Here is a 17,160-nt window from a genome sequence, read left to right as displayed (position 1 = left end):
TTTGCAGCCTTGTAAGGAGGGGTTTATACAAGATAGTAGGAACATAATTGGTGTTGATGGTTGCCACTTGAAGGGGCAATGGCCAGGAGTTTGTTTGGTAGCAGTTGGTAAAGATGGGAATAATAACCTGTTTCCCATAGCATGGGCTGTTGTAGATGTTGAAAACAAAGAAAGTTGGGTATGGTTTCTTGATCTGTTGAGCAAAGATCTTGGTAGTGTTACTGAACACATCACTTGGGTCCATGAAAATGAGCAGCTCACCTTCATGTCTGATAGGCAAAAGGTACAATAAATTGCCTCTGTTTTCCCCTGTTTTGTTCTATTTCATGTATTCTATGAAATAAATTAACACAATTACTATACAATAGGGACTGTTGGATGCATTCTCCAAAGTAGTACCTAATGCAGATGTAAGGTATTGTTGCAGACATATATGGGCCAACTTCAAACTTAATTTTCCAGGAGCCGCTTTTAAATCTTTGTTTTGGCAGGCAGCAAGAGCAAGCACCAAGGCAATGTTAAAAACTCTAGTCTTGATTTGGTATATACTAATCAATAACAATGTATTAATCCTACTTAAATGATGCAGGACAAATTAAAAGACCAGATGCAATCCATTAAGATGTTGTCCGTTGATGCTTTCAAGTATTTGGACAACATCCCTGTTCAAAGGTGGAGTAGGCATGCCTTCAACCCCAAGAGCAAGTCAGCCATGCTGTTGAACAATTGTTGTGAGTCATTCAATTCTGTTTTGAGGGAGTGCAGAAACAAACCAATATTGAGCATGATGGAGTGGATAAGAAGATATGTCATGGCAAGGGCTTTCAACAAAAGGGAGGGTGTTAGGAATGCATGCATGCAGTAACTGTGGAGGTTCAGGCCACAATAAGAGCAAGTGCAAGAACCCACCTGCACTCCCTAAACCTCCAGCAAAAAGAGGAAGGCCAATGGCTGATGGTGTTCCAAAACAGGCAATACAAAAGAAAAGGGGAGGTATGAGCCAATGTCAAGAAGAGGTCAACACCAACTCTTCACAACCACTAGATGCATCTCAAACATCTCACACATGATTGTAATAGCTTTGATTTTAGTTTGTGAAAACTTATTAGTGTTTATTCGTTTGTCAATGATTTTAGTATCTCTGATGTTATTTTGTGAACACATGAATGGATTATTAGTATTTATAAGTAAAGTCAAACCTATGTATGACTTGAGGATGTAGCTAATGAACATTATGTAGTTTCATGTTATGGATGATATGCATTATGAAATTTGGTTCAATAAGAGCAAATGTACATTATGAAATGGAGGCAAACCCAAAAACAACCAAGAAATTTGGTTCAATAATTCAACTGTAACAAAACAACCAACCAAACAACAAAACTAGTCCATAATCTTAAATAGAGTTCCTAAAAATAAAACAACCAAAAAAGCCAAAAATTGAGCTTTGCTGCAGTTTTTGGCCAGCTTCAACTTCTCAACATGCCCACCGTCAAATCCATCATCAGCAACCTTTCCAGCAGCCTTGGCAACCTCTGATCGGAACTCAGCAACAAGACATGATTTCTCATACTCCGACCTACTCAACCGACTCCTCAGCACTTTCACTTCATTCCTCAATTCCTTCTTCGCCTCCAACTCATTAATAGTAACCCTTTGCCACTCTACTTAATCGGCATCAATCCACCTGAAGAACGAGCAACCCCTTCTTCCACTTCTAATGTCATATAATTTACAAGCCATGAACCTACGACCAGGATTTTTGGGGGTCCAAGACCTCATCAGCGCAATTTGCATGCCATAGCAGCATCTAGTAGGTTGTGAGTTCCCAATGGCACGAGAAGAACCACTAGAAGAAGACATACTACACCAAACAACAATAACAGAGCACCATTGTAAACAGAACATCTAAGCATCAAATTTTCATAAAAAATGGAGAAAACTTCAACAACAAAGCACATACCTTCACAATTTCAGATGAAAACCCTAGAAATTGAACTTCAAAACCACACAGTGACAAAGAGAAGAGGTGATGAAGTGTTTATGAGTGATTTGAAATGGGAGTTGAGGGTGTAAATGGAGTATTTATTGAGGTTGAAATGGAAGGAGCGTGGATTAAGAAGAGTTTGCAATCACGCGCACGTATTTGGAGCTCAAATGGCTTAGTCAACGCCTGAGAGTTGACAAAAATCACCGGAAAATAGTTTAAGGTGTTTTTTTTAATAAAAAGTCTCTTTAAAGGTGTTTTTTTACAAAAAAAATTATAAAAGGTGTTTCTTTACAAAAAAGGGGTTTTAAAAGGTGTTTCTTTGCAAATTTCCCAAAGATTAATCATGTATATTAGTAAAGGTTAGAAGAGGACCAAAGTACTTCTTTAGAATTGGTTGAGGGAAAATCATATGGAGTACACTCCCTTGGTAATTCGTACTATTGGTTTGATGCAAACCTTGGACGCCAAAACTAGCATTATGTTCTAAAGATAAAGAGTACAATGATCATAATTGAGTAAGGGACCAACGAGACTCATGGCATAGGTTGAGAAACAACCTGGACCATTGTCACTAGGTTGGACATGGGTTGGATCTGGGTCGGGTCCAACAAGACCCAGATTTAGACCCTAATTTTTTTATTGGAATCAAATCCGAACCTAGATCTGTAGGATCTGAAAATTTTGGAACTGGACACAGATCCTTAGGGTCTAACGGGTCTAGGGTCTGAATCTGGGTCCAGAACAATTTTATTTTTTTTTCCTGGAAGTTTTTTAAACATATATTATGAAGTATAATTTTCGACCATTTGCATAAAATTATTTAAATATTTTCGACTAACAAGGATCTTCTAATACTTTATACTAATTTAGTAAAAAATATGAGGTTTTCCAACATTCAAGTTCTTCTAACAAAATATTTATCAAGCCTATAATTTTTTTAAAGTGTAGATACAACGACCACATTTTAAATTACATGAGCCGAAAAAGTTCATAATCACGTAATGTTCAAAAATATAACCAAATTCAAATAAAAAAAATTAAATACACATGATAGCTAATAGAAAGTTGTTTAATAAAAGATGTAAATGGTCCATGGGTCGGATTTGGGTCTCACACATGTAGACCCGAACCCTGACCCTAAGGTCACGGACCAAATCCGACCCGAATCCATAGGGTCAAAAAATAGGTGGACAAAGACTCGTAAAATTAGGGTCAGGTCAGGTCTAGATCCTTAGAGTCCAAAACCCATGCCCATCCCTAATTGCCTCCAACCACTCAAACGAGCAACCTTAGGCGCTCAGACGAGTAGGCAACAACAACAACTTTCTGGGTTCTCGTTTGTGCTTTTTGTGTGTGTCCTCCTCATACTATATGTTCCCTTATATATACACCTTAATATCTTGGGTTATAAGTGTGTCAAAGTGTCATGTGTATAGAGCTCTTATTGCTTAAATTAACTCCCTTATTAGATCCTCTCTTTCTACACTAAACTTCCATTGAAATTCCTTCAAATTTAATAATTGTCTTTTAAACGTATATTAATATTATCCTAGGCTAGATTTATTGGATTTAGCCAAAGTTTTGTAAACCACCTTCAATCTTGTATCTTTATTTATTTGTTCATTAATTTTATTCATCACATATTTGCATATTTAAGGGGTGTTTGGTATGGAAACATAAAATGTAATGAAAAGAGAAATGATAAAGAGGAGTAAGAATAAGGGTATGGGTAGAGATGATCATGGGGCAGGTTTGGAGCGGGTCTTGCCAGACTCGGTCCCGGATTCGGACCCTTTTATTTTTTGTAGATCCAGACCTGAATCTGAAACCTAAGAGTCCAAAATTTTCAGACCTAGACCCTTCGGATCTGATGGGTCTAGGGTCCTTAATAGGTCCAAAAAATTCTCTTTGAGTCACATTTGAACCTTTTGTAAGTCATTAACGTATTTTACAAATATTTAATGCTAATTATACATCCATAGCGTCATCCATATACGCTTAAATTCTATTACAAACAATAGTTTGAGTCCATGAAATTCAAATACAATGTAATTACTAAAAACACTTGTCCAAATCATAATCCAATTTGCATAAAACTATGTATATTATATATATAAATAAAAATTAAATTAGGTTTAATAATTATCAATTGCCATATACTATATTAATTATGTATATAAATAGAAAATAAATGGGGCATTGGGGTGGGGGCAGAAGTCAGAACAATAGACGAAAGTCACAATACTCACGAAATAGTAAGACAATTTAATAATTATAAGGGTCCGGGTTTACAGGGCGGGTCTAGGTTCCGAGTCTAGAGGTCGGGTTTGGCTCAGGGTTCGAGTCCGGACCCTCGAACCCAAACCTACCAATTATTTTTTAGATCCATATTCGACCCAGATCCAATAAGTCTCAAAAAATAAGACCCAAACCCTTAGAAAAAGGGCGGGTGCAGGGCGGATCCTATAGGATCCTGGACGCATGACCATTCCTAAATATGGGTTGTAATTATATGTTGTTTGGTATAAAAATATAAGGAAAACTTACTTAATCATAGAAACGAAATTTATCACTTGACATAAATAGATGGTAACAAAATAAAAGTATTGATTATCCTCAAGAAAGTGATTGAATTAACCTAAAATTATACCAAACAAAAAATGTGAAATAGTGATAATTAAATCGATCAATTACTTAATATCTCCTTACTTAATATTAAAAAGTTCATACCAAACAACTCTATAAACACCAATCTAAACCTCCTTTTTTTATTCTATCAATTAACTCTTTCTCCAATTATCTAACTCTTAAGTCTTGTTTGGTATTTGGAAACCAAAGAAACAAAAAATGGCAAAAGGAGGAAATAAATTGACAAAGCTAATGAAGAAAATCACGTTTGGAAAAATCAGCATCCGACTCGGACATCTCGGCCACCAAATCAAGAAGACGATACGATCTACCATCCGAATTAAGTCGTAAACCATCCGATAATCGAAACATCTGGCCGGAAAATCCAACGGTGAAGATGAGATCATAGTGTTCGGATGTGAAGTTGTGTTGATTGAACACCTGCTTTGGATGTCGGAGAATGCTGATGCTATGTTCGAATCTTTGGATGAACCTGCTCATTACTATGCTTGTTAAAGTAATATATCCTTTGTGCCTCTCGTTTAGCATAAGTTGAAAAATAGATGATATTTAGTGAAAATGAAAATTTTGTCACAGACTGAGACAAAAATCAATAAATGATAAGTGGTTCAGACTAAGAAAGAGAGTGGGACTAATATCAAAAAAATATGCAAAATGAGTTGACAAACTAAAATTAAAAGTGTGTAAATTAAAAGAGGCAAAGAAATAATAGTTTTTTTAGTTTTAAGACATTATATATATGGCATATATCTATATGAAATTCAAAATATTTATACATTTAAGGCTAGTATTAATTGTGTTTGTAGTGTATAGTTATTAGTAATTATATAGTAGTGTGATTAAAAGGAATTGATATTTATTTATATTCTTAAAAACTCTAAATACGAATATATATTTTATTATTTGAGCCTATATATATATTTCAAGGTTAGAATTTATGGGATTTTCATCAAGCTCGAGTATATAAATTGTACATTGTAGATGTATTCTCATTTACTTTATATAGTTGCATAACCATGGTTTTTTTTTAATAAAAATGATTTACCAATATGGCAATATTCATGCGTGTGCTTGATAGATTTATATCGATGCATAGAATTTTACTATATACACTTTCTATTATTTTTTATGAAATATATTTATTTACAGATATACTAAGACTTAAATTATGCTTTAAACTGTATAAAAAATAAATTTAACAAATTATATAAAACGTCAAAAGAAACAAATATAACTACTTTAATGAACTATAATATAGAGACTAAATTTTTTTTTTCTTTTTCATACTCGGTATGGTTAATATGGGGTAAAGTATCAAGAATGTAATAATATTCTCCCTTGGGCTTGTATTGTTAGATTATATAATATATATCTGGAGTCTTAATCAAGTTTAAGCTGATGGTTGAGCCCTCTAATATATCATACCAGTAACGAAAAATATTTATAACTACATATAAACTATGAATTAATTACATATCATCAAATTTACAAAACTATGAGATTGCTAAAAAGTGTCTCATTTTAATACAATTAAATTAAGTTTAATAAATGTTTGCCTAATTATAAATTAGTGATTCAAGTGAAATTTGAATTTTGTCTTAATTATATTGGAGAAAGAATTTAAATTCGATTTTCATCTAGTCCTCCTCTTTCTTTAATCTACTTTTTAATCTAAAAAAAATTGTAATTTAAGTGGAACAAAATTAGTAGAAAGTGAAGTAGGAGTGTAAACTTAATTTTATTGATTAAATTTATCTTTGCTAAATACTTTTGTTATTTTAAGTATGTGATAAAAATTTACAATTATACAACTATTTTCTATCAATGTTATATCTCGCTTCCAAAACATGCATTATAAGAGTAGTTTTTGCTATGATGCACTTCTCTTTATATTTGAGTTTATGACAAATACAAAGTAATCAATTATTCTCCCTTCATATCTTTTAAAATGTCCCACTTATATCATTTGTACTAATTTTTTTAAAAATATTTTTAATTATACATAATTAAAAATAATAAAAATTTTTTATTAATGAAATTAAAAGATAAATCAAACAAAATTTCTGTTGTTTATGATACAAACTAAATTTAATTGATAAGTGTAAAAACAAAAATAGAAAACTTCAAAAAATAAAGAAGTATAAAACTTTTATTTATAGCTAATTGTTGTAATAAACTCAAAAGATTGAAAGAATATGCACTTTCATACTATAAATAGTCCTTCTCAATTAATTAATTAATTAATTAATTATAATGACTATATAACCACTATTTACACTTTTTTATTTTTGAAAAAAGAACCACTATTTACACTTAATTAAAAGTAGTCCAACATTTATTTTATTTAGTCTATTCATTGAACTTTGCTAAATCATGACACAAATTAAGGCGTTGGATGTTAAAAAAGAAGAATTAATGGAGCTAATACATGTGCTTAAAGCTTTTTAAGATTGCCAATAGTTGAAAAGATTCTTAAAGCTAGTTTAGACTTTAGACATTGATTTAGAGAACCACATGCAATGTACTATGACCAAATAAATTCACATTTTATTATTAATTTTTTAAAAATTAAGATTAATTTATTAATGAAAAATCATACATTATCTATATTAGAATTAAAACATATAAATATATAAAATTTGAGATCAATTAATAATCTAAATTGATAAAACCACGCACGATCAATGTAGATGACATCTAACATTGTTGTATACTCTCTTTCGTATCATTGTTTAATACAACCTTCAACGAGTGAGTTTGTCGATCAGATGTAGTTTTATTTTATAAAAAAAATATTGCATAAACAAAAGAATATTTTAGACTATACTCGTAATAAGGGAAGTCCATTAGATAACAATCTAAATTAATAAAACCAGGTATAATCGTTTTGTAAGATTTTAAATTTGATTTTCATCTAATTTGCTCTTTTTTCAGCCCATCCTAAAATATATAAAATTAAAATCTTTTGCATTTTTACAAATAATTAATATTTATTTGTGACTAAAATGTCAAAAAAAAATTGTCATTTAAAATCTTGCATAAACAAATGATAAAGTCCCCTTCTAGTTGCCTCTAAAATTTTGATGATGTACGTACATGTTATTACTTAAACCGTCGATTTTCTGACACAACATGATCATGATCGATAAACAAGATTGTGTTTCACTTATCATAAAGTGAGTCCCAAACACAAACCAAATCTTGTATCATAAACTTTTGAATATGATTATCAAATAATTAATTGCTCATAATTGAAATACCAACACTATGTTTTTATTTTATTTTACAACATTTAATTAACATCTACGAAATATTTGATGGTTATTAGTATGAAATGCCAAAAAGATTAATGAATATTAAATGTAATTGAGCTAGGAATTTCTTTAATGTCTTAATTAATATATTTGCATCGTATTTATTGAATTTCTTGACACAAAATGAACAATATAATACATACTCTTTTAAATTAATCATGTTTATACATAATACATCTATGCATGCTATTAAGAATATGTTTGAATATTATTTATAATCTATGTTGACATAGAAATTTATCAATATAATTATTTTATCATATATATTCTTACATTGTTTCCATTATACTTAAATTGTAATAATTTAAAAATATATCTAAAAATTTTCTTAATACATGGTATACGAATATGTGCGCCTTTGCCTTGTAAAGATGCATTAGTAATTTTTGAGGTTACGTTAACTTTACAATATCCAAAATCTCATAATAACAAAATATTAGAGTCTTAATTTTAAAAAATTAGACTTAATAATTTCATAATGTCTGCGTAATTTTTCATGTTTCCTTTATTTCAATTTTCTACTCCCTCAACCTGTAAGTCTAAATCATTTATATTTCTTTCCACTCCCACCCTTTAGGTTATGTTCGATTTCTTTGCCTTTTTTTATGTCCTCCGTGTTTTAACTTTTTAACGTTATTATCAGTTTACTAATTCTCAATCTTTGCACGTGTGCAAATGAGCTTAATATTCCTTTCATCTTTTTCTCAATTAATAATTGCATTTCTAATTAAATTAAATTAAAATAACATATAGATATGAACTAATATAAACTGTATTTAAGTTTATTCAAAAACAAAAAAAAAATATAAATTGTATTTAAGTCTTCTTATTTTTGAGTTCAATAAATTCCACACATAAAATAATCACTAAATTTCATGATCAAAATTTATACACTGTTTTTGAGAATCGTTATACATTGTTTTTAGGGCACTTTAAGCTTTCAATTTCGTGCAACATGCCCTGCAAGGTGAAATGAATTTCACCAATCATCATGCATGCAGTTAATTAGTGGGAGATACAGTTGGTTTCAGTTGGTTTATCTAGCTGGGTAGTTTTTGAGGGTAGTTTTAAAGTGCAACCATTTAGGACCCAATTCATAAAGGAACTCAAATTAAGTTAATCCTTATAATTAAATTAGTATTTGTATAAGTATCATCTAGCATGAATCAAACTTGCAATATTAGAATTCTTAGTTAAGCACATGACTAGAGTCCAAAAATTGTCAAAAACGACACTATTCTGCAGCACATTAAAGAAGCCCTACAAATTATTAGATCAACATAAATGTTTTTGGTCTTAAAGTTTTTGTCTCAATTTATTCATCGTTTGCTTCTTATTGATTATACTTAGAAAGGGGTCAAGGACGAAAGTTACTTATAATAGAAAGGGTATAAAAGAAAGTAAGAGATCAAAGAGTTGGAAAAATGATTTTTTATATGAATACTTTTATAAGTGCAAGATAGACTTAAGGAAGGAGATGGGGATGCGGGAATCAAACTCGGAATTTAATTATTGAAAAGTTATACTTTATAGATTTTTTCTAGACTTTTTAAATGAAAATTTAACATTTTAATATATTTTATAGCCTCCACCGTACTTATAATCTTTTGGATTGGCTGGTCTATCACTTGACATGATATATGCAAACTTCTCAAAAATAATCACAAATTTTTAACATGTCTTATACATCTTGATCATAAGCTTAATTCTTTGATTGTGACGGTCACTTGACACGATGACATTGTTTTAATCTATAGCCAACGTGATATTTGATTACGAATTTGAATCTCTTCAACTCTTCCTTGCTAGCAAAATATATAACACTGTGTATAATTAGGACATGTGTTTCATCTACGGTCATGCCCAAATTCACTCTTATGTAAGATGATATGATAGAGTTTATAACATATAATGACGTCTCAACGCCAAAGGCTAGCTTAACTGATTGAAAAAAACTTTATCACAATTTCTTGCATGAGACATTCCTTATATAGAGGTTGAATAACCCAACTATACAATTATTGGAATATGAACTTCTTATTTTAAGGTTATCTCACCGAACAATAGTGTTTTACAAGACTAGCTCTAACTTTATAGTTACTATAAATGAATATTTAACTAAGCAATAGTAGTGTGTGGTTCAACTAGATAGTAATGTCATATTCACAAATATATAAGTGGTTATACATGCATGCATATTGGTATGGGGCTCAACTAGGTAGTGTTTCCTTAAGTCAGCTCAATGTGAGTGTGCTTGCATGCTAGCTTAAAACTTGCGCCGTTGAATGCCCATGTGTTTGGTTTGATCCCATGTGACATAGTATATGGTTCTATACATCATCTTCAAAATGCCAAAACAATGGCATCAGCATTTAATATGTTATGTTATCCAAACATCATGATGGTTTTCTCAACTTGTTTCTCAAATCTTCCACATCTTTCAAGTCTCCAATTGTGTGCGGCTCTTATATATAAAATCAAATATTTCATTTTTTACTAGTTTATCCGATTTGATAGACAAAAAAAAAAAGTTAAAAGAAAGAGATGTGTGGAATTATCATTATTAATTTAATATCTGGTTCAAAAATAAAGTTTGGATGAGGAAAGGTGACGGATAATCCATACACATACTCCCTTCACAGAGAAGACTAGAGGGATATGTTCAATTTTACCCAAAAAGTAAGTGCCATGCATAAAAAGGAATATAAGTGACATCGTTGCCTCAAGAGTAAAACTAGCTGTAGAAAAACAACACTAGAAAATGTGTGGAATAAATGAATGACGTGTATACAACATATCCTAGGGTTTCAAACATAAATTAAAGCTTTTGATTAAGTTGAATCCTTCACATGGTATTAGAGTCAACGTGACAAAAAGGTCACAAATTCGACTCTCAACTACCCCTTAAATTTCAAGTAATGGAATATTTTGTTCAAGGGATGAGGAAGGCATGTGTTGCATCCACACTTCTAGTTCAAAGGGCTTTCATGTGAGGGTGTGTTAGAGTATATAACATATCATGGGGCGCAACCATCAACTTATGCTTTTAGCTAAGTTGATTCCTTCAAGAAGATAAGTTTATATATGATATGAGAAGAGATCATACTGTGAGTTTATATCAAAAGGTGAAAATGTAGCGAATTTACTAATAAGACCGATCAAATTAGAAGATGCATTAAGAGATAGTACTTCAACCAATTGCAAAAAGTATATGAATTAGTTATAAGAAGTACATATAAGTTGGATCGAGATTTATATAATATCATATAGTAATTAGTAAACTTGAAAATATAAGTTTCTTTTTATAATGGTAGTTCATATTTATGTTTCTAAACATATTATTACTTATCAAATTTATTATCCATAAAAACAAATATATTTACTTGTCTAGACATATAATCTTATCAATTTACCCTCATTTCCTCTTAAATACGTTTTTTTTTTTTAATCTCAATTAGTTTTTAGTGAGGCCTTCGTTCTTCTTTCTCTAATTCCTTTTAATTTGGATATGTTTTATTAGTATTAAATAGAAGAATTGATGTACGTTACAAATCTTACAATCATATCATATAAGAGTGTAAATTATTACTCTTTTCGATTCTTTTTGATGTTCCCATATGAAATATAAATATTATTAGGAGACATAAATTTATACATGATTTTTCATGAATATTTACAAGTTAAAATATATTAATGTGAGATTTTGTATGATTGGTCTCAACGTATAGAATTTTTTCACGGGTATTTTATAATTTTTATGAAATATATTTATAAATATTAAACATCAAAAACATGTTTTAAAAACTATGAAAAAACAAATGGTAACATCAAACGGGAAGGAAGTGAGTATTTCACATAATCACACTTGAAGATTAGACCTTGACCGTTTATAATTTTCTCAAAAATTAAGTGTATCGAAAATATAATAAATACTAAATCCGTATTGAAAGGAAATAAATTATAAAATATAATAACGGTCGAAATTAATTAGAAATATGGAAATAGCTGGGATAAGAAGATCCTTAGCTTTAGACATCCTTGCACATGCATGTCGCTTTCATCAAACAATTTTTCATGTGAAAATGAAGAAGAATTGTAGCCAAAATGAAAGTAAGATATGACAAATATAAAAATAATAATTTATAGGCCTAGAAGAATTGGACAACCCAATCCTTATAATTCGCCACCCTTTTTATTTTTTCGCCACCCCCTTAGTAAATTACCATATTGCCCTTGGTTTTTGAAAAAATTACAATTATGCCATTGAAGCTAAAATTTTCTATATAAACCACAATCACACTAAAAATACTCTCACTATAACTAAAAACCAACATACAAAAGCAAAATTTGGGAGCAAAAATTAAGTTCAATCCGGAATTTATCAATCGAGGTAAGTTATTTGTAATTAAATTTAATCACGGAAAAAAAAAAATATATATTATAGGAGTCGCCCAGATCTGGGCGACTGGACCCCGGTTCAGTCGCCTAATTTTAGGCGACTGAACCGGGGTCGAGCCGCCCAGATTTGGGCGACTCCTATTATTTTTTTTATTTTTTTATTTTTATTTATTATTAAATAAATGTTTATGTTTTGTATATATAAAAATTTTTGTTTTTTAATTTTTTCCTTATATTTACGAAAAATATATTTAAAGTTTGAAATTTAAAAAAAAAACCTGATTTTTATTAATAAATTAAGTTATTTGTAATTAAATTTAATCACGAAAAAAAAATAAAAAAAATTAAAGGAGTCGCCCAGATCTGGGCGACTGGACCCCGGTTCAGTCGCCTAATTTTAGGCGATTGAACCGGGGTCGAGCCGCCCAGATCTGGGCGACTCCTTTAATTTTTTTTATTTTTTTTTTATTTTTTCCGTATGTATTTTATTAATTTTATTATTATTAATTTAATTATTATTATTATTGTATTGTTATTTTTGTTAATATTAAATATATGTTAATGTTATTATTATTAATATTATTATTATTATTGTGATTGTTAATTTTGTATTATTAAATATATGTTAATGTTGTTATTATTAATTTTATTATTATTATTGTTATTGTTATTTTTATTTATTATTAAATATATGTTTATGTTTTGTATATATTTTTTTTAATTAAATGTTAATAATTTTTTGTTTTTTTTTTGTTATTTTTTTCCATATTTTATTTATGATTATTATGTATTTAGAAATATTATTATTTATAATATTGAATGAAACCGTAAAAAATTGTAGAAAATGGCTGGTAATCAAGGAAAAGGAAAGGGTTTTTTTAGGCAATTGTTGAGAGGTAATAGTTCTAGGCCTACCTTACTCAGAGGGGACCCGCATGAGAGAGGGGTCACGGGTTCTGCTAGGAGGGCTAGGCAGGAAGAGGCGGCCAGACACAGTGAGGCCCAAAGGTCGAGTACGCTGAACCAAGTGCGTACTCATTTTGATGACCAGGCTGATAGCCTCCAGAGTAGTTGGGGGGTTTATAGTGATGATGATAATGATGCTGATGATGTTCAGTTCCAAGGTCCTGAGCCTGCCCCATTGGACTGGACTATAGTTCGTGGCCCCGAAGGCAGATTTGCCCGTGGCGGCCCTAGTTCTTCCGCCGCATCTGAGCGTGCAGGAGGAAGTTTTGTCGATAATGAGCCGCCACGGGGCAGGCCCTCACAGTCCACTAACACAGACTGGTTAGTGACATCACCCCAGCCCGGGGGGCCGACAGATACGCGACTGATCCCTAGCTATGGCGGGCACATAGCTAAACTTATTTATGACGGCTCCGAGCGTACGCCTCCGATTTTGGAGTGCCGTATTAGGAAGAGACCGGTGGAGTCCATCATCGGATTGAGGGATTTGTCCGTTGAGCTAGTCGATTTTCTACCTTCCACTTCCCTCGGTCGACTACCGGTCATTATGCACCAGCACATCGACTCTGCTTTGATATCGGCGTTCGTCGAGAGGTGGCAGCCGGATACGAACACCTTTCACATGCCCTGGGGAGAGATGACGATTATGTTGCACGACGTGCAACGCATATTGGGCATTTCTATTGATGGTTCTCTGCCGGCTGAGCCTTCGGAGGCGGAGTGGGAGGTTGGTATCACCAATCTGGTCGGCGAGCCTCTGTCTGAGCTTCGACGTAAAGGTTCATTCACCAGCGGATGCATAAGCGTTGCTGAACTGATGCGGCTGTGTCATAGGTCGCATGCCTTGGATACCCAGACCACAGCGTACTACATGGCTGTCATTGGCTCTACCTTGTTGGCGGATAAGACCAGGACTGGCATGCGACCTCACCCGATAGTTGTCGTCAACGACGATGAACAGGACGTGGCTTGGGGTGCGGTGACTTTGGCGTTCTTGTACAGGCAGCTCGGAATGGCATCTAGGGCTGGTTGCAAGACCATTGCTGGATGCCTCACATTGCTCCAGACATGGATCTATGAGTACTTCCCCGCTTTCCGCCCTCATCCTCGCCGAGATGATGTGCCAAACACGACTAGGGCGGAGATGTGGACGCCGAAGAAAGTAGGTCGTGAGCTGGACAGGTTGATATCATTCCGCAAGGTTCTGGACTCAATGACAGAGACTCAGGTATTTTACATTACATTTTGTCATGCATGTTGTTTTTTATCTGTAGGAAATTTGTTTTTTAACTTGGCCTGTAAGCAGGTTGAATGGACTCCCTACAATTGTGGAGCTGCTGCGTTGCTGCATGAGCACCCACGCACCACAGTCATCGGGGGTATCACCTGCTTTGATGTTGTGGAGGTGTATTTGCCGGAGCGGGCATTGCGACAGATTGGGTTCGTGCAGTCTATTCCTCCAGCTCCTATGAGACCAGCCAAGGCTCTTCGACCGGCACACGGAACCTACTCCGTGACCTTTCCTTCTTCTGCTGCTGCATTTGTGGAGGCGTGGAGTAGGTTCCCCTACAGTGGCCGCCTTGTTGAGCAGGGACTTCGACGGGCTACTGTTCCTTCAGAGACTGAACCTAATTACGTTGAATGGTTCAGAGTTTGCTCGCACCCGTACATATCCCGAGACGAATTGCTGGCTTCCGGTCCTGGTCCTGGTCAGAGCAGATCTGATTACGTGAGTTTTATTATAAACTTTTTTTCAAGTTTCTTTTATTTAATGATTTAATAACGCACATTGTACTGTTGTGTTTTCAGTTCGCGAAAGAATGGGCCAGTCGATTCTCTCCAGTGGCAAGACTACCTACGCGGCTTGCGGATTTGAACTCCCGTCAACGACATGCGTTAGAAATATACCTTAATGATTGTAGAGAATTATATGATCAATGGCATACTGAATAGTCTGTACTGAAACTATTTTACATTATTTATTGCATTTAATTTCGTCAATGATTGCATTTAATTTACATAAATATACACACTAACCCACATCACACAAATACATGTATATTTGTCTACCAGCATTATAAATTCCTCCTATTAATCAAAGAAATAAATAAATTGTTAACAGCACACACTGTAGTATAATTATGGATTATATACAACTTTTAATGAATGTCGTGTATAAATTCTATGGAGTATCTAAATTTACAGCATCGTCAGCGGTGTTATTTGTTGGTGGGGGTGCCCCGCGTAGATTATTCCACAGCATAATCCTCATAGTGAAATTTGTGTCAAGATCTTTCGCGAAATTGTCAGCTGCTTGTTTCCAACGTGGGTGGATCGGCGGCAGAGGGGATGAATCGTCGTTCATAAAAAGTTGAACAAAATGATTTCGATTAACCCAAAGTATATGTATTAGTTTATTTACACTTCTCGCGGCCTGTGATTTTCTTAAAGGAAGAATCAAACAGTTGTTTAATGAATCACCGTTAGCAGAACCATAAAAAGCAATGGCAATGTTAAGAAACGTTGCTGCAGAGTAGAAAGCCATCGGTGCATCGAACCAGTGCATGAAAGGAGCAGGTCCATCAGTGTGTGAACCTACTCTGAATATTGACTCGTCTAGTGACTCATGAGATAGATACAAAGTTAGGTATTGCGCTCTGTTCATTTGCATTTCCATACTCATAGCACGTCTTAAAATAGGCCATGCTTCCTCGCCTCCCAGCTCTGTGACGGCAATTGCTCTAAATCCACAGTTACCATCACCTAACACATCAATCCAGTCGAACAAATAAGGAGGAAGCATGAATAGGATGTAATCAGGCCATGGAAACTGTGAGAAATCACGACCTCCTGGATCATCTACAATAAATGTAAATTAAGTTAATATAACCACAATAACAAATAATTAATGAAAAAAACTAAAAATTAATTCAATTACCGGATAAGTTGAAACTGAACTTAATTCCTACTGAAGATTGTGTCTCTCGGCCACTAGATCTGCCACTTGATCTCCCGCGGGAAGAAGATCTAGACCCTCGACCACGAGAAGATGATCGGCTATATTCAAATGAACTTTTTCTCCTTCTCATGGTTTTACTAGTGCTTGGTCTTCCCTTTCTCGGTGGACTAGCGTAAGGCTCAGGTATATCCGCACCATCTGGTTGTAATTCATATTCAAGTACCTCAGCCATTCGGCGAACAAAAGCGGGATCAGATTTAAGGACTTCATCGACCAGAGATTGAAAGTACTCTTTGTCATTGGCGTTCGCGTTTCGTACTTCTTCATTGGGTTCGTCTCCTACCTCTGTGTACCTCAAAGTACTCCAGAATTCATGAATGTCATCCAAGTACAAAGCACCATGTGATCCAATTTTTATTTGTAAATAACATGCACACGGCAATCCATGGGTTTTTAGAAGTACACAACCGCATTTGTTCAATGCAAAATCACCCAATTCTAACATGCGGTTGAACTCATTCTGGATCTGCTCCAAGGCATAGAGAGACACGTGGCGATATAGAGGTCTAAAGAAATACTGTCGTAGCGTTCTTGGTACAGAAGTCATGGATTCCTGTAGCGATTGTCGGATTTTAGCTTGTTGATTTGTAATCTGTGCGTGCGCCCTTTTGAAAAGGGTATCGAATGAGCTATTACCGCTACCAAGGTAATACTTAAAAGACGAGTGTTGGCTTTCCACTCTGCTGGTAGTATGGTTACCCAAGTGTAAACAATCATTCGTCCACGCACGCACAAATTTCTCTTTAAGTGGAATCCATGTTCCAGTCAAATACCGAACGACCCTTCTGTTCCTAACCGACCACGTACTGACGATCCCTTCCCAT

The 17,160-nt window shown here is 33.5% G+C and overlaps 1 protein-coding gene across 1 annotated transcript; it reads left to right on the top strand.

The window, feature by feature from the left end:
• Window positions 1-13,026: 13,026 nt before the first annotated feature.
• LOC130823691 (protein MAINTENANCE OF MERISTEMS-like) lies at window positions 13,027-15,451 on the top strand. Its single transcript, XM_057688422.1, has 3 exons — window positions 13,027-14,545; window positions 14,624-15,046; window positions 15,127-15,451. Exons 1-3 carry the CDS (start codon window positions 13,196-13,198, stop codon window positions 15,268-15,270), a joined length of 1,917 nt encoding a protein of 638 aa, XP_057544405.1. The 5' UTR covers window positions 13,027-13,195; the 3' UTR covers window positions 15,271-15,451.
• The last annotated feature ends 1,709 nt before the right edge of the window (window positions 15,452-17,160 follow it).

Source organism: Amaranthus tricolor, chromosome 9, assembly GCF_026212465.1.
Source record: "Amaranthus tricolor cultivar Red isolate AtriRed21 chromosome 9, ASM2621246v1, whole genome shotgun sequence".
NCBI lineage: Eukaryota > Viridiplantae > Streptophyta > Magnoliopsida > Caryophyllales > Amaranthaceae > Amaranthus > Amaranthus tricolor.
This window is presented reverse-complemented; position numbering and strand designations above follow the sequence as displayed.

What these genes read in the sequence shown, in the direction of transcription:
- LOC130823691 (XM_057688422.1), top strand. Translation starts at nt 13,196, where the DNA reads ATGGCTGGTAATCAAGGAAAAGGAAAGGGTTTTTTTAGGCAATTGTTG. An exon ending in ACTCAATGACAGAGACTCAG is followed by an intron (nt 14,546 to 14,623) that starts GTATTTTACATT and finishes GCCTGTAAGCAG; the next exon opens with GTTGAATGGACTCCCTACAA. An exon ending in GTCAGAGCAGATCTGATTAC is followed by an intron (nt 15,047 to 15,126) that starts GTGAGTTTTATT and finishes TTGTGTTTTCAG; the next exon opens with TTCGCGAAAGAATGGGCCAG.